General features: G+C 42.7%; 2 protein-coding genes across 2 annotated transcripts in view; one reads left to right on the plus strand and one right to left on the minus strand.

Annotated features, from left to right (window-relative positions):
• Positions 1 to 3: 3 nt before the first annotated feature.
• The window catches only part of Riok1 (RIO kinase 1), a 67,441-nt gene continuing 43,697 nt past the window's right edge, over positions 4 to 23,747 (plus strand). The window contains exon 1 of the mRNA XM_027410379.2: positions 4 to 116. The gene's annotated coding sequence lies outside the window, so the exon portion shown is untranslated. The remainder of the gene's footprint in view (positions 117 to 23,747) is intronic.
• Positions 9,402 to 23,747, minus strand: part of Cage1 (cancer antigen 1) — a 32,344-nt gene continuing 17,998 nt past the window's right edge. Inside the window, 7 exon segments of the mRNA XM_035442925.1 lie at positions 9,402 to 9,519; positions 11,244 to 11,312; positions 15,383 to 15,453; positions 16,439 to 16,543; positions 19,658 to 19,765; positions 20,328 to 20,408; positions 21,559 to 21,669. Coding sequence (XP_035298816.1) covers positions 9,435 to 9,519; positions 11,244 to 11,312; positions 15,383 to 15,453; positions 16,439 to 16,543; positions 19,658 to 19,765; positions 20,328 to 20,408; positions 21,559 to 21,669 — 630 coding nt within the window. The 3' untranslated portion in view covers positions 9,402 to 9,434.

The following is a 23,747-nucleotide window of genomic DNA, read 5'->3' on the forward strand; positions in this document are numbered from 1 at the left end:
AGATCACGTGGCCGGCGGCAAGGCCTCGGGGCTCCCGCGAGAGCCTCGCGGCCCTACCCCACCCCGCACCCAGAGGTTTAACTCCTTCAGTGGTTGCTTTGAGCCGTAGACCCTCGGTAAGTACCAGCGACGCAAGGGACGGAAACTTTCTGCCTGTGTGGCAGTTGGAAGACAGAAAGGAAGGGCTGTGGGTAACGACAAAAAAAATCCAGGAGTGATGCCTCACGCTGTAACCCCAGCTTTTGTGAGATTGAGGCAGGAGGATTGCGGCGAGTCCTTCAGCCCCCTGGGCTATGTTGTGAGTTCTAGGTGAGTCTGGGCTACAGAGTAAACACCTTGTCACAAAAAACAAAGCAGATAGAAAGGGGAACACGCCGACTGGAAAATCAACCCCCATCCTCTGCAGTAAACAATGCGAGTTCTGGAGTTTTCGCGTGTGTGTGTGCGTGTGTGTGTGTGAGAGCGTTGCAATCGGGAGCCAAGAAATATCACAAAGTGAGTGTTAGCACAGAAGCTTGCAGTACTGCGTGTGTGTGTGTGTGTGTGTGTGTGTGTGTGTGTGTGTGTGTGCGCGAGCGTTGCAGCTCCGATGGAAAAGTGCTCTGACAATCGGGAGCCAAGAAATACCACAAAGTGAGTGTGTTAGCACAGCAGCTTGCAGTACTGCCCCGGGAAAGGTTTCCCCAATGTAACAACTCTGCCGAGGGTTTCCCCGGCGAAGTTGTTACGGTTCTGCTCCGGTACAGTTCTGCTCTGATTTCCAGAGTTTAACAACTTTGCCGCACCAGGGGATGGTTTCTCCGGCGAAAGTGTTACCTGCTTTGCTCTGCTCCCCTCCGCCCCGGGTCCGTACCCAAACCTCATTTAAGAGATTTATTGAGAGGGAAGAACCCAGGAGAGTAGCTGTCTCTGCCAGGGTGGAAATAGCAGCAAACTGAACAGGCACGGGGCTTATATAGGGATTCTTGGGAGCAGAGTTTTCCCAAGATTTCCAGGGTGGGAACTGGTCAGATTTTCAATGCCCTTGTGTTTGGACAAGGTCAGATTGGCTAGATTTCATGCATAGGGATTGGTTGGTTTTGTGCTCAGGTGGTCAGGGGCAGATTTGGCTCTGGTTTCAAGACCAAACCGTGTTCCTTTCAGCCTTTTGGCTCTAGTATCAGGCAGGACTTTTTTTTTTTTTTTTTTCCCCACTGACTCTGGTTCCAGGGTCAGGGTGTTTCTTTGGCTCCGGTTTCAGGGTCAAGCTGTGTTTCTTTGATTCTGGTTAGGGTATGTTTCTTTGGCCCTTTTTCCAGTGTGTGTGTGTGTGTGTGTGTGTGTGTGTTAATGTAATTGTGGGTGCACAGATGCGGAGGCCAGTCAGAGGACAACTGGGAATTAATTCCCTCTTTCCATCATTATGTGGGTCTTGGACTTGAACTGTGATCCTTAGGCTTGTATCACAACCATCTCCCAGGCTCAGTTCTGGTTTTTTGTTTGTTTGTTTGTTTTTTATGTAACTTAAAAATCACCTAGCATTTCTGCTGTTTTCATTCCACAAGATCTTACTTCTGATATATTTATGCCAACTTCAGCTTGCCAGTGTGAAACACATTCAGGAGAACCTCCAGACACAATCTTTTATCAGGGGCTTTCTTAGTTATTTTTCTGTTGCTGTCAAGAGACACCATGACCAACATATAAAAGAGAGCATTTAGTTTGTAGCTTGTTTACAATTTCAGAGGTTGTGTTCATGACTGTCACTTCTGGGAGACTGGGAGCAGTCAGGCTTGTTTGCTAATGCAGTGCCTGAGGGCTTATAGTATTGTGCCAAAAAAGGACCAGGCAGAAAGAGAACTCTAGTGGTGTGGGCTTTTGAAGCCTCAAAGCCCACCCCCAATGACACACCTCCTCCAACAAGGCCACACCTATTCCTTACCAAACAGTTGCACCACCTGGGATGAAGCATTCAAACATATGCACCTATGGAGGCCATTCTCATTCAAACCACTACAGAGGCTAAGCAGCCACCAGGATGTTCAGAGCCTCTGAGCCACATAGGGAATAAATAAACTCCCCTAGGAATTGTTGATGACTGGAGTGGAAGTCACAGCTTACATCTAAACTTATTAACTTCAGCAGGTTCAGGTTGGTTGAAACGTGTGTTGAGAAGAGGTGAGAGAGACTGCCTATAAACTCTGTGAACATATCAAAGGACCAGAAGTGCTCATGCCCTGTAGTCAGACCTGAGAAGGGGAGAGAGTCAGTGAGGGTCCCGGTGCAATAACAGTGCATCCATCTTTAACAGCACCTCAGGGTCATCTCTGAAATAGAAGGTTAAATAGAAGGACATGTTTGTCGAAACAACCCCCCAAATAAACAAAAAACGGAAACTGGTGGTCTGAATAAGAACAAGCTCCACAGGCTCCTATATCTGAATGCTTAGTCATCTAAAAGTGGTGCTGTTGGAGGAGGGTTAAGAGGTATGGCCTTGCATGGCAGGCCCAGTGTTCTCGTTCTCTCTCTCTCCCTCTCTCTCTCCCTGTTTCTCTCCCTCTCTCCCCTCCCTCCCTCTCTCCCTCCCTCCCTCCCTGTTGCCCTCAAACCAGGTTGTAGAACTCTCAGCTCTCTCTCCATCACCATTCTGCCTGTGTACAGCCATGGTCCCTGCCATGATGATAATGGACTAAGCCTCTAAAACTAAGCCAGCCCCCAATTAAATGTTTTCTTTTATAAGAGTTACCCTCTTCATGGGGTCTCTTCACAGCAATAGAACAGTGACTAAGACAACAACTTTCCAACATCAGCAGCTCAGAGCAGGTCTGAACAGTCATGGCACAAAAAAGGGGTTTTTAAGTTTGTTTTTGAGACAGTGTTTCTCTCTGTAGTCCCCAAAACAGGTCTTGAAGTGAGTACTCAGAATAGTCTCTGCCACATCCTATGGCTCTGCTTGGTAGTATCAGTGAATGACGGGCGATGGTGGGAGGCAGAGGCAGGCGGATCTCTGTGAGTTCAAGGCCAGCCTAGTCTACAGAGCTAGTAACAGGATAGCTAGGGCTGTTACACAGAGGAAACCCTGTCTCAAACAAACCAAGAAGTATCAGTGAAGTGTAGGGTTGCTTCTGGAGAGACCCTCTGATGTTTCATGGTACCTTGCAGTAGCTGCTGCAATAATGGCAGCACTGGTGGCTTTGTTTGAGCTTTTTCAGGTAATTAGCTGTGAAATGTGCAGCAGAAACCGGTAATGTGTGTGCTCAGAGGTATGAACTCAGATCTGTGATGAATTCGGGGAGCACAAAAGCATGAAAATGGCTGGGGGTTCGGGTGGGGGTGGGGAGACCAGCATGTTAGTTACATAAAAAGCAGAAGTGAGGTCTGGGCGGTGGTGGTGTATGCTTTTAGTCCCAGCACTTGGAAGGTGGATACAGGAGGATCTCTGTGAGCTCAAGACCAGCCTGGTCTACAAGAGCTAGTTCAGGACAGGCTCCAAAGCCACAGAGAAACCCTGTCTCAAAAAACAAAACAAAACAAAAAAGCAGAGGTGTTTCAGGGATCCTTGAGCCAAGTCAGCTTTTCCTCAGTGCCCACCAGGAAAGTCCCCTGAATTGGTTGTAGTATTTATTAAAGTCCCATCTACTAGTTTATCCTCTCTCATGTCTCCCTGTCCCCTCCCAAACTCTGACCTACCTTGTGGAGGGTGTCTGTTTTCTAGGAAGATGGGACATCCAGGACAATCACATCGATGCAGTTCAGACATCTACCAGTGACTCTCTGCGTTTGGTCATTTGATTTCTTTAGACTATGTGGAAGCAGAAAATCACTTCCTTTGATACTTAAGTTTGCCTTAGCATTGTTCAAATCAATCGTGTGAGCCCTGGGTTTGTTCTCTTCATTCTCCAGGTGACTGCATGTCCTTCACTCGTTGGTTACCTCCTTCACGTAACCTGACCTGCCTTAAAAATACAATCCTTGGGCTGGAGAGATAGCTCAGTGGTTAAGAGAGCTGTTCTCCCAGACACCCCAAGTTTGGTTCCTAGCACTTATAATCACAACCTTCCTGCCTCTCGCTCTCAGGCCTCCCCTGTTCACATCATAGCATTTGCTGTCTTCTTAGACAATCCAGAGCTCTTGGGTCTCCTGCCTGTTAATGCACCCTAACTCAGTGTTAGAAAACAGTCTGACACCAGGGAACTTTGTTGTCTTTTGAGCCAGGACTTTTCTGTGGAGCCCAGGTTGGCCTTAAGCTTTGGACCCTCCTGCCTCGGCTTCCCAGGTGCTAGTCCTACAGGTGCGTGCCCCCAGTGCCCAGCTTGTAAATACTTGTTGAGCCAATGAGATATGGTTTGTTATAGTTACATCTTTCCTCCTCAAATTTTTAATCCACTTGGTGGGGGGGGTCTAATAAAATATCAACCAAAACAGCTGTGTTTATTGTGTATGAACAAATACTTAAGTGTTCTTTCATGTATCAAGGAGCAGAAATCCTCTATTGTATACTCTCATGGGAAACGGGAACAGAGAACAAGGCTGTCCTGGCCAGTGTCTCAATTAGCAGGAGGGCCTCCATTTCTTCCCCAGCCCACACTTCAAAAAGAACATTCTAGCCACTGGATTGACCACAAAACTCACCACTTAACCTGCCTCTGTCCCCTCGGGCTTTGCCCTCCTTTCTCTTACAGTAAAATGTTTATAGGCCAGTCAAAAGCCAGTCATCATTTGTGGTTTGGATCCTGTCACCTGGGTAAAAATGTGATTCTGGAACATCCCCTTTTGCACCAGTGACTGCTTCTCCGCACCACTCCCATCAACACACACCGCCCTCTAATGCCACCCCTCCCCTAGCAGTCTCATTTCCCTAACAGTGAAGCTTCACTCTCACTCTGCAGTCGTCTTCTCAGTATGGTTCATCCAGGCTGGGAATTTCAATTCTCCCCGCCCCCAAACGTGATAAATACAGTGACACTCATGTAAAGCCCCCGCCCCGCCCCAGCACTCAGTTTTCTAGACCTTCACCCTCATCCACCTCTGTGGCTCTGTGGCTCCTCCTCCACAGCATTACTAAATAACAATACTAAGCGTCTGAGAACGGATTCGCCACCTCAGCCACCTCAGAATGTCATCCCTACCCACTTTGGTTCTATTGGAAAGTTGACAGGACACGCCCTTCAGCAGATGGGAAGGAAAGCCCTGGAGAGAGGCTGTGGGGAAAGAGTGGTCAGGGGCTGTTTGGAGGCAAGGGCTAAGGGCAAGAAATCCGGGACAGAACTGGGCCAATGGCAGTGGAGATACGAGGACAAGAATGGGGACAGGCAGACATAGCCTGGGCACACTACAGTGAGCTGCAGGTGAGACTAGGAGAGAGGAGGGGGATGGCAAAGGGCGTAACCTCAGAGAGCACTGCCCTAGAGAAAGGACACAGGGACACTTGCTGTGTCCATGACACTTCAGTTGTCATTGCTGTGATAAAATACCCTGACAAAAGCCCTTGGGAGAGAAAGTTCTAGAGTACAGCCTGTCATTTGGGGGGACTCAGAGACAGCTGATCATATTGCACCCGTAGGCCAGAAACAGCAAACATGCTTATCTCCTTCTCCCCTTTGCATTCAGTCTAGGACCCAGTTCAGGGTGAGTCCCCCCAACTCACTTAACCAACATAATTAGCAAACTGAGTCACAAGCATGCTTACAGGCCAACTAATCTAGATAGTGCCTCATTGAGCCTTCCAGGTGATCCCAGATGCAGCCTAGTGGACAGTGGAGACCCCAGAAAGGCACTGCCTAATTTATACAATTAGGGGTCTCAAGTAAGTCCAGGAGGCTGAGGGCTATCCACTCTTTAAAAAAAAAAAAAAAATAGGTACCACTGCCATGAGGACCAGCCTCCAGCAGCACAGAGCTCAATGGGGATCCAGGGAGTCATTGAACTAGGGCAAGCAGACACATGAGGACTTTTCTGAGGGGCAAAACTTAGTTCTTCATTTTATTATTCCTACTGTTGCTTTTTCTACTCTACTGATGTTTCCCTTCTGTCTGTCTTCTAACTTTCTTTCTATATCTTTCCTGGTGTTTTCCTTCTCTCATTCTTGATGTTTTCTTTCTAGCTGACTTTATTTTTTTCTTTACAGCCTATATACCCCTGCAAAATCTTTCAGGCAATATAAAAATTACAATGTGGTTACATTCTATTTTTCAAGTGAATAATTACAATGAATACAGGTTAAAGTTTTCCATTTCCCTTACATGATTAAACCAAAGTCATCCAAGAACCCACATACATTCATATCTAAGTAACTTGCTATAGATTAACAGAGTGTAAGCAAGCAGGGTATTTTTCTCAGCCAGTTCTTTCACTGGCAGGCTGCATATTGCAGTTACAAAGAAAGATTCAGTCACTTTATTATTTATCCTGAAAGTTAATCTTATAAGGAGTCTTAAAGGAATCACTAACCTAAAGTTTTATATATGAAAATCAACCAGTCCACTCTACTTTAAATCTTTAGGGTGTATACCCACTCATCAACAGTTTGTTTTTTTTTATATCAGGAAGTTGAGAGCAGAAATGGGTACAAGGAATTGATCATCTTTGGTCACCAACCAATCCTAGCAAGGAATGTATGTCAGATAATAATAACTGGACTGCTTTGTTTTTGATCCCTAATCTTAATGATTCCCTCACTCAGCTAAGTGTCCTTTTAAAGCTGTAGGTTATCTTCCTGGGTTTTTCACCTCAAAGCTATTTGACAAAAAACATCATAGTCTAAGCTTGTTATTTTCAAAGCTTTGTTTCCATTATGATGCACTCTGAAACCTGCAAACACATCTCCCAACATTAAGATTAGAAGAACTTAAGCTAGCTGGACTCCTGGGACTCAATTGTTTTTCTTAATCATTAATCTAAGCCACAGTCTGTACGGCTCTTCAGTAGAAACTCATGTGTTCTAGCTGTGTGACACTTCCTTGTTTTATTTTTTTTATCCTCTGAAGCCTCTGCTTTATCAGAGGCAGGGGCAACATTTTATCCTACCTTTACCTATGTTAATTTTTTCCACTAAACTAACCTCTGTCACCATCCTTCACTATTTATTTAAAATGTTCAATCATCAAAATCCTATTTAACACATTATTATATAAAATCATTGTTTCAGTTAAACATTACAGACAGATCAGGAGGAAATCATCTTCATAATAACCCACAGGTACAAATGCCCAATAGAATGGGATATTTCCAAAAGATGATCATACTGCATCAGGGGCAGTAGGGATCTCCCCATGCCCATTCACACTATGCCAGATCCGGGGAAAAATGGCAGCGGCACACATGCAAAGACACAGCAGTGCTGCAGACTGAAGCTAGGGTCTAGTTGTGCCATATGAGAGCTCTACCACTGACTTGTCTGAGACAGGATCTCTCTATAGTTGCCCAGGCAGTCCTTGAACTTGTGATCCTCCTGCCTCAGGCTTCTGAGTATATTTGATTACAAGGCTGTGCCACCAGGCCCTGCCAGATGTGTTCTAAGTTTATCTTAGCTGGTTGGGCATAGTGACGCAGCCTCAAAAAGCATGCTCTCATTTTCATTTACCCTACATACTGGGAATTGATAACCATTCCACGTACACTTTCAAGACCATCTTCATCTCTTGTCACCAGAAGAGTTTGGGGTTCAAACCTGACTTGTGGGTCCAGGATGGTCAGCCATCTCAGACCTCCTTGTGTTTGACATGTTTGGCTTTCTTCTTTCAACATGGGACTACCCAGTAAGGGTTGAGGATCCCGCTCAGGTGCTAGGTTTTCTGTAGTGTCTTCCTGGAACCTTCTCTACAGACCAGGGCTATTTCCCACCAGCTTCTCCCACCAGTTTCTCCCACCAGCTCCTCCAGTGCAGGACCATCACTCTGTGCAGGGATCCTGAACAGTTCATTTCACTTTCTATACACAAGTGCCCTTGTGATCTTTACCTGTTTTTCCTTGCATCCTCAGCATCTCTGGAGCTTGCTATGTGGACCAGGCTGGCTATAAACTCTGCCTCTGTTTCCTGAGTGCTGGGATTAAAGGTGTGCACTATCATGCCTAGCTCCCTGCAACCTGCCTTGTTTTAAAACAGAGCAAACAGAGATTTGTGAAGAGGTGAGAAAGAGCTCCTGGGAGTGGGAAGGTCTCCAAGGGAGCAATGCCCATTTAATGTTTCTTGGAGCCATGTGCCAAGGGAGGTGTGTTTGAGATACCCTGTAGGGAAAAGGATGCCGATGCCTCCCTGGACACACCTTAAGTCAGTGTTTCTGCACAGAGGCCTGCTTTGGACAGCCTGGGCTGGCTTTCTTTCACTAGTTTTATCCCATTGGTGTGAAGATTCCAGACTCAGCTGTCTTTGTAATCGTTACCTTTCCCAGCATGCGAGATCCTAGAGGATCCCTGGAAGCGTGAACTATAAGGGCTGGGTGGCTGCCCAACTTTCACGCTCACTTTACTGAAAGAAGACACACTATGGCTGCAGCTCTCTTAACTGGTCACAAGTTATGTTCAATGTTTTCATATGAGTTTAAAATATTCTGATTTTTTCCTTTTTGCTTTTTTTCTTTAAAATGAATTAGTTGAATTCCTGAGCATGTCAATCCATCTGACCCAGTGCTATCTGGGTCTCCCCTTCAGCTTGCACTTTACCTGTCTGAAGCCCTCCGGGGTCTTAAACCTGTCATCCACCAGCTGTGCCATCTGACCTCCTCCCCAAAGAGAGTAGCTGTCTGAACCACTGTGGGAGGTTCTGGTAGACCACCTGTCTAGCTGTTCCAAGGCTCAAGCAAACACCACATTTTCTGTTTCCAAGTTCTGATAGGACCTGGCTTATAGAGTTCTCCAACAAAGACAGAGTGGTGGTAGCTTGACTTATTCAGCATGTCCTTCAAAATCAGTTACGTGCTCCACACATACTCACCCTTGCACCTAACTGACTAATGGAAGTGTAACACTGACATGGTGAGATGAAATGATTTCCAAATTTCTACCACCAGAGTGTGTTGATCCACAACTACACTTTCAGCCTTGTTTGGAGATTTGACAAAGAGATGGAATGGGGTAAAGGAAAGCCTGGAGGCAGGAAAGCAAGCAGGATATAACATCCATAGGTCACATGTTTGGTGTGCAAACACAGGGACCTCATTCACATTCCCAAAACCCACGTTTAAAAAAAGCCAGGTATGTGCTACATGCTCTAGTCTCAGCACTGTGGAGATGGAGACAGGAGGATTCCTGGGGCTTGCTGGCCAAACAGCCCACTTATTTGGTAAACTCTCCGCCAACAAGAGACTCTGTCCTAAAACAACATGGATGAGTCCTGTGGAGGGACACACACGTTTGCCCTCCACATTAGATATGCAAGCACACACATGCACACATACAAATAAATTCACATAACACTCCAGGCATGAATATTTAATCGTGTATTACTGTCAGTCAATTCACATGGAGAAAGAACATTCTTTATAGCATTCATCAAGATGACTTAACAAGGTCATGGACTTTGAGTGATTTTCTAATCTTGGCCTGTAAGAAAGAAAGAATATGAAGTTAAAATGGGGAGAGAATACTAAAATGGTGAATACAGTAAAAAGAAAAAAATACACAATTACTTTGGCATGCTTGCCTTTCACTTTTAAGAAGTTGTCCTTTAGGATCAAACTATGAGACCTTAAAAAGATGAAGCTTTTCAACACATGGTGTGTGGATCATGCTCAGTGTGGACCACCCTTGATGCATGTGAATAAAATACTGGGCCCAGTCTCATATTTAATAGGATCCTAATTTACTTAGGTCAAGAATCAGCTTTGAAATGAAAACCTACAAAATCTCCTTGCAAGTGATGAACTAGGAGCAAAAATTAGACACCAGTGGGGGTGGAGATGAATCTGACTGGGAGCACTTGCTGCTCTTGCAGAGGATGGAGTTTGGTTCCCAGCACACCTGTCAGGTGGCTCACAACAGCCGGCAACTCCAGGTCCAGGGGGTGCAAAGAATCTGGCCCCTGTGGTCACCTGTACTCACATGTATATACCCACAAAAAGACATATACATACATGAAATAAAAATGTGTTTTAAAAAGTTATATATCTGGGACTGTTTTTCTTTCTTTTTTTTTTTAAAATACCACTGTTTCTATTGCCAGAGACAACTGAACAAATTGGCACGATAATTTTGAGACAATGCAGAGGAAGTCTCAAGCTGTACTGAACTGTGCACGGAGGTCAGAGGTCAATCAAGACTTCAGAGTTCATCATGGCTGAAGCCTAAAGGGCTCTGATGTCATCACACAGATGGACTTAGCAGCTGGAGAGTGCCTTGTGACCTCTTTCCCTTGTTTCAAAGTCAATAAATCCATATCAATAAGCCTCAAATTCAGTGTAAAAATAAGCTATGTGATAAGTAGGCAAATGTCTCAACTGGCAGATGTATATAATTATATGAAAAATATTTTTAAATAATTTCTAGGGGAAAAATTCATAGTATGTTTCTGCAAGTCAAAGAAAATCCATACTATTTTGGAAATCAAAACTCCTGAGCAGAATTAAACTAATGTTTTCAAAGTGATCATATAAAATAACTGATTTTTTTCTAAATTTCCAACTTCAGTCTATTACTGCTGAAGCTAGAACCCAACTCTGTACTTACAGTCAACCTACAAGATTGTGTACATATCCTACAGCACTGGGCTGCGTGACCAGACTCTTCTAAAATGACACATTTTAAGATTTCATGTTAGTGAAGGGAGTCAGTTTATAAACGTGGAGAAAGTGATAAGCACCTCAGCTCATTATCTTGCTTATAGCTTCTACAAGGGCAGGCAACCTGGCTTTCTAATTCAGGCTCTACAGAAACTTTATTGTAACTTGGTAGGTGGAATGTGCCTGTAATCTCAAAACTTGGGAGCATTTGGTGGAAGGATTGTATATTTAATCTGTTCTGCATAGCAAAAAATAGTTCATAAAACCAACCCAGACATAAGACCATCTCAAAATAATATAAAAAAAAAAACCTGTTTTTGACACTAAACTTTGCAGGCTAGCCTCCAAAATTAGATATGTGCCACTTTGTTAGGCCTACAAGAAAACTTTGATCAAGCAACTATTTATACTAGGAAAATATGAAATACTTCATATTTATCTTTTTTATCTTAAATATAAAGGGTAGATAAAAAATAAGGGGTAGATTTTTTAAATGTATAATTTACTATATCTATTTTAAAGACTTTTTTTAAAGGAAGGAAAGCTTACCTTGGCCTTCTGACATTCTCTTTAGGCATTCTAATTATATCTTCCAAATGTCTATTTCTCTCTTCCAAACTGAAGGAAGAAACAATTGAATTTTACCCCAAAATGGAATTTTCAAGGTTAGTGTTTTATAGGTTCTCTGGAGGCTGTATTAGTCACTGTTCTGTTGCTGTGAACACACCATGACCACACAACTCTATTTATAAAGGAAAGCATTTAATCAGGGGCTTTCTTAGACTTTTAGAGGGTTGGGCCATTATCATCAGCAGGCAGGCATGGCTTTGGAGCAGTAGATGAGAGCTTTACATCTGGATCCACAGACAGCAGGCAGAGGGAGACAGACACTGGACCTGGTGTAGGCTTTTGAAGCCTCCAAGCCCACCTCCAGTGACACACTTTCTCCAGAAAGGCCACACCCCCTAATCCTTCTCAAACAGTTCCACTAACTGAGGAACAAGCATTCAAACATGAGGCTACAGGGCCATTCTCATTCAAACCAGCACAGAGACTGTGAGTGTATATACTGCAGGATTATGCACTAAGATTGTTGTCTATAATAAAATTACCCTGTTACAGATTTTATGATCAGATTTTTTCTCATAACTAACATTAAATCCAAAGCTAATCAGACAGCATCTGTCCATCTCACAATTCAGGAAATCTGGGTCTTTTCTTGGCAATTCAGAACACTTGGTCAATTTTTCCCTTTATGGGTTCCAGAGCTAAAGGTAAGAATAGATAATGGCAAATCTATAGCATACCATTTAGATATTTGTTTGCACAGTGGGTCAGTGTACTATAACCCTGGAGTGTGTTAACAGAATTCCTGATCTGAGCTGCTTTACCACAGGGAAATGTTTGGTATGGTCACAGCATTCTGTTGGCCTGTTAGAGATTTTCCTGTTTTCATGCATTTAGAGACGGAGATAGACAGACAGACAGACAGACACACACACAGACACACACACACACACACACACACACACAGAGAGAGAGAGAGAGAGAGAGAGAGAGAGAGAGAGAGAGATTGATCCAAGCAGGAGACATTTAGAATCTCAAATACATGCTTTGGGACACATAGTCAAGACATAAAAAAGTTCAAAACAAACGAGAAAAAGAAGCCAACTTATCTACAAAGGCAAACACAACACATGGAACCTCTCAAAGGAAACCCTAAAATCCAGTAAAGAATGGAATGTTATATTTCAAGACCTAGAAGCAAATAACTTCCAAATAAGATTGTTGTATCCCACAAAATTGTCTTTCAGAATGATAGAGAAATAAGGATAATTCAAGACAAACAATTCAGGGCTACCAAGCCAGCATTATAGAGGACTCTTAAAGGAACCTTGAGTATAGAGGAGAAAAACATGAACCCAGGAGCTCAGGAAAGAATACATTTCTTGAAGAATAGATGAACAAGGGAGAACTAAGAAAAAATACAAAGTACATGATACGATAGACCCACAAACCTCTAATATGAATAGGAGAGAGAGAAAAGAACAAGCACTAATACAATTAACCAGAAAAACAACAAACCAAATTGCAGGAATCAGCACAGAGCTTTCAATAATAACTCTTAAGTGAAAATGGTTTTAACTGTCCAATTAACCAATTAAAAGACACCAACTAAGCCAGGCAGTGGTGGTGCACGCCTTTAATTCAAGCACTCAGAAGGCAGAGACAGGTGGATCTCTGTGAGTTCGAGACCAGCCTGTTCCACAGTGTGAGTTGCAGGGCAGCCAAGGCTGCAGAGAGAGAGATCCTGTTTTGAAAAAACAGAATATAAAACAAAACAACCACCACCAAAAGATTGGACTAAATAGCAAGATCCAAATTTTTTTTATCTCTAGGAAATGTATCTTAATGACAAAAACAGACACAAACTGAAAGTGAAACATGGAAGTCAGTTTGCCAAGTAAATGAAAGCCAAAACTAAGCTGGCAGAGCTCAGGGAACATCAAAGAAGTGATTGTGGGAAGAACACAGGAGGGTCATGAGATGGCTCAGTGGAAGCCTCAACCTGAGTTTGATCCCCAGAACCCACCATGGGAGGAGATAACTGAGTCCTAAAACTTGTCCTCTGACTTCCACACTCACGTGGACTGGCAAACCTGTGCATATGCATGAACACAAATGATCTCGAGTAAACAAAAACCCAAACAAAATGTTAAAGACGTAAAGCAGGTGTAAATACCTGGGTTAGGTCATAATGTAGATCATTTAGTACCATCCTCATTTTGTAGCCTTAGTGCCATCATTTAGGCTATTAGAACACTTTTTTTGTTTTTAATTATTTTTATTTTATGTACATTGTGCATTGCTGTTCTGTCTGAATGTAAGTCTGTGTGAGGGTGTCAAATCCCCTGGAATTACAAATAGTTATGGGCTGTCATGTGGGTGCTGGGAATTGAATCCAGGTCCTTTGAAAGAACAGCCAGTGCTCTTAACCTCTGAGTCATCTCTCCAGCCCTAGAATATTTTCTATTCCTGAGTTTCTTACTCTCTTAACATCATTTTTGGAAAGTAACAAAAACACAGAATGAGCTCTGTATTTACATTGCATCATAGAAACAATTTAAGAGATTGCTTGTATCCCTTCTCCCTATCTCAGATCTGATATAAATCCTGACACCCCAAACTTCCAGCCACCCCTGGCATTTTATGTCCAGATGTTCAAGTTGGATTTGGAATGGGAAAGAGACAGATCAGCTCTAGGCCCTATCTGTTGGTCTTTGTCTTCTGGATTCTTGTCTTCTGCATTCACAATCAACCATGCTAGGACTTGATGGTCTGGCTTGTGGGTTAGGCCCCTCCCTTCTTGGGAAAGGTGTGAAAGGCTTGGCTTGGCTACAGGGCACACTCTAGGTTGTTTCCTGGAAGTTCTGTTGTTTGGGATTCAAAATAACTCTGTTTGTACTGAAGCTCCATCTGTAGGCCAGGTTGGCCTTGAACTCAAAGATCTGCCTAACTCCCAAGTGCTAAGATTAAAAACACACCACCACTCTGGGCTGCAAAATGATTCTTGAAGTGTAAGGTGAGGCAGCCCCACCTGGAAGACGCTGAGTTGGACTTCTGCCACTGGAAGGTCAAGGTGTATTGCAGTAGTGCCAAGGTGAGTTCCTTGAAGCTGGCATGTCTACCCACAGCTGCCCCCACCACAGTGGTAAGGTTTCTCACCTGTGTGGGTTTGCAGGCATGCTTTGAGATGCCCATGCAGCTGTTCTTTCCCGTTGTGTGTTGCTGAGCTGTGGTCCAGCTTCCAACTGGGCCCATAGGAGCCCGCCATACATGCAAGAGGACACTGTCCTGCTTAATTCTGGAACGCAGGGTGGCCTTTGGCAAATCTGATGACCCATTGACTGCCGTGCTTGCTTTCAGCACCAAGTTGCCCATCAGCCCCCCAGGAGCTGCTGTCTGGTGTCCACCAGGTGGGAGGGGCCGGTGAGGGTGGTGCCCACCCGCCCGTCTGCTCGAACCCTGCAGGCATGGGGCACTGCCAGGGTGGTAGCTCCACCTGGAAGCGGAGGATGGAGCCGATGCTGCGGGAACAGTGATTGCCACTGGTTCCTGATGGGATAGCCAGTTGGAGAGAATAAAGCCTTTGAACTTCGGAGTGGGCTGCCTGGTCATCCCGGTAGCTCTGCCATCTCCAACTCTTCCAGTGACTGGCCGGGGAAGGGGGGTGGTGTCCATGGTGGTGGGGAGGACATGGGGCGGCAGCGCCTCACTGGTGGCTAGCAGTGAGGTCACTCAAAGCCCAAGGACAATGAAGATGTTAAAAACTAAGAAACAAAACCTGAAGACCAGAAGTCCCAAACTGCCTGTGGTTCTTTTTCTTTGGATTAAATATAAACTGATGGTGCCTTTTTAAGAAGTTCGTTTTGTATTCCAAAATTCTCAAAAAGGTTGTGAACACTTGAAAACAGCAGCAGGTCAGAAGCCAGGCTGCACTCTTGAACCAGAGGCGTCCTCCATGTGAAATGAGTAATAAAACTGTTTCTTCCAAATCAGGTCTGTCACACCCTAAACACACACCCTTGTTCTCCTATTTCTAAGAGTCAGGGGAAAATATCTCAGAAGCCAGAGAATGAAATCAGTAAATATTCACAAAATTAAAAAAAATAGTTTTATTAACTTACTGTGCAATCTGAGAATGGGAAATCTCAAGTCTTTGGTCAGCACATTTGATAATTTCTTCATATGATGTTACCTTGAGAAGATAAGTATTCTTTTTACAAATACAAGCATTTGCATTTCATTTTGATTACTTTCTCCCTTTTTAAAACCTTTCCAAATGGAAGTTTAATTATTTGATTACAACAAATGAAAATCTTACAACAGACAAAATACCTTTTTCTGTTTTGATTGCAGGAATATGAATAAAGATAGAGTAAGGCCCACTCATCAGGCTAGAAATGTGAGTTCCAGAAACTAGACAGCTCCAGTGAGTGCACTGTCATCTACCTGTCTGCACACAATACCAATGATACAGGGTCAGCTAAGGGTTATAGTCTATCTGGTTAAAGTTAATGCAGCCTTGTTTTGTTTTGTTTTGTTGTTTTTGTAGACAGGGTTTCTCTATGTAACAGCTCTCCTGGAACTCAATGTATAGATCAGGCTGATCTTAAACTCACAGAGATCTGCCTGCCTCTGCCCCCAGAGTACTGGGATTAAAGGCCTGTGTGCACCACCTTCAATTTTAGTACTTGGGAGGGAGGCTGAGGCAGTAGAATGTGAGATTCCAAGGCCAGCCTGGGTTACATATGGAGACACTGTCTCAAAAGACCATTGAGACCAAAGTGGAAACAAAATGTAAAATAAAACACTAAGTTGGCAAGATACTTGAAGGTAAAGTAGCAAAATTAAGACTTTAAAGTGCCTGGAGCAAGGTTCTTGGCCACTTTCCAGCTGTCCTGCTAAATGGGGACATTTAATGTGCATTGCACGGTAAAAGGGACCAGTATAAAGTGGCTTGGCAAACCTCGGATCCTTTTAGATCTGGAGTTCTATTAGCAATGATGTGATGTTTGTGTTAAGTTTTATTGTTGTTTGGTTTGGTTTTTATGCTGAGGATCAAACCCAGGGGAGGTGCTCTACCAATTGGGCCACATCCCCACCAGTTTTTGCTGCCTGGCATCATTGTTTGAAGGTTTTGATTTTTTTTTTTGTTTGTTTTCCTGTAAGAAAACCTGTACCTTATTTATTAAGCTGCCTACATGTCTCCGGTACTTGTCATTCTCTTCGATGAGTCTACTGTAGTGTTCTTCTTTGCTCTCTAGAAGGCCCCCCAACTTTGTGATCTATGGAGAAACATCAGTGAAAATGTAACCTGGAAACCACCATGAAACAAGTGTAAAAATGAAAACAATCAGCTATATTTTAGTCCAATATTCTCTGAAATTGAGTTCTATTAAATTCAGTTAAGACATAGATGAGCTGGGTCTGGGAGTAGATTGCATACAGCACATACAAGCAGGAATTATGATGGACTTTTATTGATTCTGTGATTTTCTACTATGAAATGGCTTTGTAAGTACCCATGCATCTGCTAGGACCTACGGACATGAATCACATCCCGCTTTCATCACTGCCCTCTGAGTAGATAACACATGCAGAGACATGCTTAAGTCCGAGTCAGAGCAGTGAAGTGGTGACGATGCAGGCACAGGTCGGAGACATGCCCTCCCTTGCAAATGATGCTCATGTCTACGTTTCAGCTTAATTCACTTCATGGTCCAGCCTACTGTCCAGAGTTTTGCAAGAATATTATTGAAAATTAAAAATTGTACAGGTAGGCAAATGACTTAGTGGGTAAAGGCACTTGCAGCCACAGCTGATGACGTGAATACTATCCCCCAGACCCATATGGAAAGGGAGAACCCACTCCTGCAAGGTGTCCTCTGACCTCCATGTGTGCTGTGACATGCCAATATGGTTTTACAAATACACACACACACACACACACACACACACACACACACACACACACAAATCAATCAAATGTAATAAAAGCTTTAAATAAAAAAATTATTTTTTCTGAGAGCAGCATTTAGGGTAATCAGGAAAGCTTATTAATATTTATTCTGAAAATTACTTTCATTTTCAAAGCAATTATAGAAGGAAAACTACAGAAAGCTTCCCACTAAATAGCAGTGCTGAGTGACTTTCAGTCTTCTCACATTTTACATGTACGTCTGTATCTGTAGAGGAGGACCCCGTGAAGCAATGGTAAGGCAATATGCTGGGGAAATTGCAACCCTCCGTCCCTCTTCCTTCTGTCTTCGTTCCGGGCATGGGAGAGGAACCAAGGGCCCAGAGTGTGTGAGAAGTGAGCTCTACTTCCAGGCTATTTTATATTTACTTTACTTTTTAATTTTGAGGCAAGGTTTCCGTAAGTTGACCAGGCTGGCTTTGAATTCACTATATAGCTTAAATTAGCCTCAAATTTGAAACCCTCCTTCCCCAGGCTTTGGGGTTCTGGAATTTTAGACATGTATCTCCACTTTCCTTCTCTTTCAAAGGTGGATGGCTATGCAATAAATATAGTGGATAAGTCTGCTTTTAAGTTTTTTAGAAATATAAGGATATGCCTTTAAAAAGAACTGTGGCTGGGCGGTGGTGGTGCACGCCTTTAATCCCAGCACTCGGGAGGCAGAGGCAGGTGGATCTCTGTGAGTTCGAGACCAGCCTGGTCTACAAGAGCTAGTCCCAGGACAGCCTCCAAAGCCACAGAGAAACCCTGTCTCAAAAAACCAAAACCAAACAAACAAACAAACAAAAAAACTGTGATTACTGGGCAGTGGTGGCACATGCCTTTAGTCCCTGCACTCAGGAGACTGAAGCAACCAATCTCTAAGTTCAGTTCCAGGCTAGCCTGGTCTAGGGAGCAAGTTCCAGGGCAACCAAAGCTACACAAAGAAAGAAACCCTGTCTCGAAAAACCAAAAAACAAACAAACAAAAACCAGCTTTGGTTATCACGTGACAGTGATAGATACTTATGCAGCTAAATGAACAGAACAGGAGGCTATTATAGTAAACGAAATTAATCAGACCCAGGAAGATAAACACTGCATATTGTTTGATAGATGCTTTTAAACAGTTGAGGTGAATTCGTAGTAGTGATATCTAGAGGATGGGCAGAATAAAGAAAAACACAGGATGGCAGGGAGTTGGGTAACAGGTATGTCAAACACAGTATTAATAAGATCCAGTGTTCACAGAAATATGTAACATATTCTATAAATAATCACAAGGGAAGTGGCTAAAACTCCAAACACAAAGTTATGGTAAGGAGAAAGAGATTGATTAATATACATTGTGTATGTATATTAAAATATAGTACAGAAAAAGAAAAATATTATACTGTATCAACTCAGTTCTTTTAAATTGTTCTGTAACTGTCTAAACACCAAAAACCTGTTGGCATTTTCTCCTATTTTCCTGCATTCTCCTTATGTGACAGCTGAGGTAAATTAGGAGTTATTTCCAACCATAGTTACTGAATGCAGCTATTATAGCAGAATACACAAAAGCATAAGCGTGCTTTATCCACAATATTTTGGAGAGCTGAGCTATGCATGGCATGTATCTGTAAGTCCAGAACGTCAGAAGCTGAGGTGGGATATTGTGAGATGAAGCTTGGCTTGAACTAGATAGTAAGAACCCATCAAAAAAAAAAAAAAACAAAAAAAAAACAAAGGATGGCTCAGCAGTTAAGAGCACTTTTGCTCTTTTAAAGGACTCAAGTTTGATTCCCAACATCAGGCAGCTCAAACCAACTAGAACTCCAGGTGATCTGACACCCCCTTTTGGCCTCTGAGGGCACCTGCATGGATGTGCATAAACACAAAATAAATAATAACATTTTGAAAAATAAATAAAAATAAAGGGTGGGACATAGATAGTGGTAGAATGCTTGTCTGGCATGAGGTAGGCCTTGGGTTTGATACCTAGTATTAGGGAAAATAAAAGCATGTTTATCTTTTGGCTTCTGCATTTTGAAAGACATAAATCTTACAAATCAAGTTGGACTGTATTTAAATTTTTATAATTATTTTAAAATTTCATTTTTATTTTATGTGTATGGATGTTTGGTCTGCATATGTCTGTATACTGCTTACATACCTGGTACCTGGAGAGGCAAGAAGAGGGCATGGATCTCTTGGAACTTGATTTATAAATAGTTATAAGCTATCTTGTGAGTGTTGGGAATTGGACCTGGGTCCTCTAGAAATACAGCTTAACCACTGAACCATTTTTCCAATTTTAAAACATGGAAATACTTCCATACTTTTTTGATAATACTGCCCCAATGCTGGTATGACTATTTTAATAAGCAATACTTTGAAAGTTCTTAAAATGTAGTAGATGGCACTGGGCATAAAAAGGACCATAAGGCATTGGTCTTTCTTACCAAGAAATCGAGCTCCTCATTTAGATTGTGGTATTTATCCAATTTGACTGCCAGTAACACAGGTGCATCTCTGGTATTCCTGGCTTCTTCTGCATCAAAATCTGTGACCTGAGATTAAATATGTTTGCACATGTTATAGTAGTTACAACTCCTATCATTTTACAGTATCATTTTAACTTGAGAATCAAAGACAGGGGGCTGGAGAGATGGCTCAGTAGTTAAGAGAATTTGCTGGTCTTGCAGAGGTCCAAGGTTCAGTTCCAGCACCACATGGTGGCCTCACAAACATCTGTAATTCCAGTGCCACAGGAGCTGATGTCCTCTTCTGACCTCCTCAGGCACTGCACACACACAGTGCATATACATGCAAGCAAAACCCTTACACATAATTTTTTTGATACTCAAAGTTTGAGGATTGCTTGACATGAACTGAATTCATAGACGTACAGAATTTGCCGGGCGGTGGTGGCACACACCTTTAATTCCAACACTTGAGAGGCAGAAGCAAGTGGATCTCTGTGAGTTCCTGGCCAGCATGGTCTACAGAGTGAGTTCCTGGACAGCCAAGGATAGTTAAGTGCTACAAGAACTTCAGCAAATTTGCCAAGAGAACATAAATATTTGCAGTATATTAGCATGTTGAAGACAAAGCATAACATGATAAACTTACCTCAATAGTGTGATCTTGAAATGCTTTTTCATTAGCAATTAACTCTTTAAGAGTTGCAATTCTGTTTTTATGTCTCAATAACTAGAAAAAAACATTTTATATTTTAGAGGAAAAGAAATAAAATTACCTGCTAGAATATTTGTGACAAATAATGTCATTTAACACACCAACTCCAGTCTTTTATACCTAAATGATGTAATGATTTCACCACTTCCCTAACAAAGAATTCCTACAGCCAGCCTAAGACTGCTATGCTTAGCCAGACTAGCTAACAAGCCACTTAGAGCCCTGAATTGCATGAGCTTTCTATGGCCCTTGCTATGGATGACTCACTAGGTCAAACTGTTGTTCACGGCATGCTGTTTAGACTGAACACTCGCTTGCTTTCTTGTGAGTGGAACTTTGGTACATGATTTCTCCAATAAAAATTCTGTGGCTAAGTGGTTTTCCTGAACTTCCCTGGCACATGACCCCTCACCCTGTGATCACCATGTAGCGCTGGGGAAATGATGTGCAGACACCTGGGAGCCTGCTTCCTTCTGATTCGGCCCCACTGTGCCTTTTCCTGATAAGTAAAAGACATCATAGCTAGGAGTATAGCTGGATACTGACTGAGTCCTGTTCAATCCCTGGAGTTCTTGGGGGAAGGCAAGAACCAACTCCTGAATATTGTCTTCGTACCACCACACATGAGCTGTGGCTCAAGTGACCCCCCCCAACATACACCCATTAGTGAGAACAATAAATTTAGATTTTTGGAAAAGGCAATGGGGAAACTCTAGGTACTTCTGCTCTGACCCTTCTTCCTGATGGAGAAATAAAGGGTTTTGTTTTAAATGTGTCCAAGTGACAAAGTTTGAAGCCACTAAAAGGAATGTCAAAACAAACTCCTCTTTAGGAATCAGAAATGTCATGAGAAAATGAAAAAAAATTAAAAATTTTATTATACTTATTTATTTGGTGGTGTGTGTATATGTGTGTGTGTGTGCGTGTGATGTGTATGTCTGTGGGTGCATGTGTAGCAGCCCTCATGAACAAAATTTTCCAATGTAGCTTTAAGTTGGAAGCAAGTCAAATGTTTGCTAGTGTACCTACTTCTAAGAAGCTTAATAGGCTAGTCTGGTCCCCAAACACTTCTTAAAGCCAAAACTTTTGGAACAACTTTTCTGTGATATTTTAGCTGTTTCTTCCCACTCAACTGAATCAGGTTTTAAAATAAATAATACTGTACCTCTTTATCTAAATCTCTCTTTTTAAGCTGAAAGCTCTTCAGTTTTTGCAGCATTATGTCATTAGCTTTCTTACTTTCTTGGCAATGTTCAGCATCAGGAATGGTGATATCCTAAGGATAATGGTTTGAGAAACTAGATTGAAATTTTTCTCTGAAGCCAAAATGGGGAAAGAAAACCTCCTTTCAGAAGTGGCCCAAAGAGATAACCAGATGCTCTCCATCATCTCACTGGGAGTTAATACGAGAGCCTGCATGTGGATTCATACCTGTACATACATTGCTATTAACAGCGGGGTGTGGGGGCTGGAGAGAGGGCTCAGAGGTTAATAGCACCGGCTGCTCTTCCAGAGGTCCTGAGTTCAATTCCCAGCATCCACATGGTAGCTCACAACCATCTATAATGAGATCTGGTGCCTTCTTCTGGTGTGCAGGAATACATGCAGGTAATACATAAATAAATAAATAAATCGTTTTTTTTTTTTTAAAAAGAGCGGGGTGTAGTGGCACACTACTTTAATCCCAGCATGGGAGGCAGAGGCATGTGAGTTCAAGCCCAGCCTGATCTACAAAGTGAGTTCCAGGACACCTAGGGATACCCAGAGAAACCCCGTCTCAAAAAACAAACAAACACAACACAACAACAAAAAGAGTTGGTAGCATACTTGCTAATCCTCATCTATAATATATGCATATTTACACAGCCTGGCCAGTTTACATATCCAAACTTAAAATAAATCGCTACCTCTGACACTAGAACAGCCAGACAGCCTCAACAATATTGCAAGTAGGTAGTTCAAGAGTAGCCAGGATGAAGATTATTACAGCAAGATAATCTAGAAGTCTAATGTGCAAGGGTTTGTGTTTGAGTTTTGCTGCTTACATGTGAAACTTTGGACAAAGCTCAACTCTTCTAAAGCTTGCTTTGTTTTTCCGAGTTAAAACAAAAGCCTAATAAGATAAATAATGATATACGGTTTGTTCAAGCATGTTAGGGACGGTAAATGTGGGCGCCTCCACAGATAGTCAGGAGGTACTTGCTGCAAGCTTATTATGGGCTTGACTCTGCATTAGATACAGAACAAAGAATATCTAGTGGGTGGGAGATACAGAACAGGCAACCCAGAAGTACCTATTTGGGATGCGGTGGGGTTCACCGAGAGGGCTGATGACACACTGCCATTAAGACACCCAGTACAGAAGCAGCCAACAAATGGGACTGAAAAAGAACAGAAGCCACCAGCCAGGGGAATCTACACAGCTACTGCACATAAGCTACTGTTGAGAGGATGGGATGGAACAGCTAGTAACCAGGACGGGTCTGTACCACATTAACTCAAACCTTTAAAAACACAGTTATGTGTCTGTGGGCCACTGCTTTGAGAGCTGTGATCTGCACACAAAAGGCTTAATGTGCTGTCACTCAACAAATACTAATGATCAACAACATTTAGCTAGATGATACAAAGGTTTTTGTCATATTAAAAACAGCAATGAGAGCTGGGTGTGGTGGTACACACCTTCCTTGTGATTCATTTCACTGACTTTTCAAGAATCAAGAAATGGTTCATGCCATCAGTGGTGGTGCAACCTTTAATCCCAGCACTTGGGAGGCAGAGGCAGGTGGATCTCTGAGTTTGAGGCCAGCCTGGTCTGCAGAGTGAGCTCCAGGACAGCCAGTACTACACAGAGAAACCCTGTCTCAAAAAAAATAATTAAAAACAACAACAACAACAACAACAACAAACAACAAAAAAAAACATGGCAAGGGATGTATTCACATTTCAGCTCAGTACTTAACAATGGAAAAAATGTACAACAGAAGAAAAACCTAATTTGAAAATCTAGGAAGTCTACAGCCTTTCATATCATTTTTGTTAAAAGCAGTTGCTGCCCAGAACAGGACAAGTTATCGTTCCTTATTTAAGGAAACAGGCTGAGAAAGGTCATGTTACTTGGACAAGTCACATAACCAAGACATTGGAGGTCAGGATTTGAACTCATTGATAATTCATTTAAAATTAATCAATCTATCTACCTACCTACCTACCTGTCTACCTACCTATGGATATATGGGTATTTGGGGATATTTTATGGATATGTGGGTGTTTCTATAGCTTGCACATGTGTCTGATGCCCACAGAGGCCATAGAGCAGTTAGAGCCCCTGGAACTGAAATTATAGGCGGTTTT

Source organism: Cricetulus griseus, chromosome 3, assembly GCF_003668045.3.
Source record: "Cricetulus griseus strain 17A/GY chromosome 3, alternate assembly CriGri-PICRH-1.0, whole genome shotgun sequence".
NCBI lineage: Eukaryota > Metazoa > Chordata > Mammalia > Rodentia > Cricetidae > Cricetulus > Cricetulus griseus.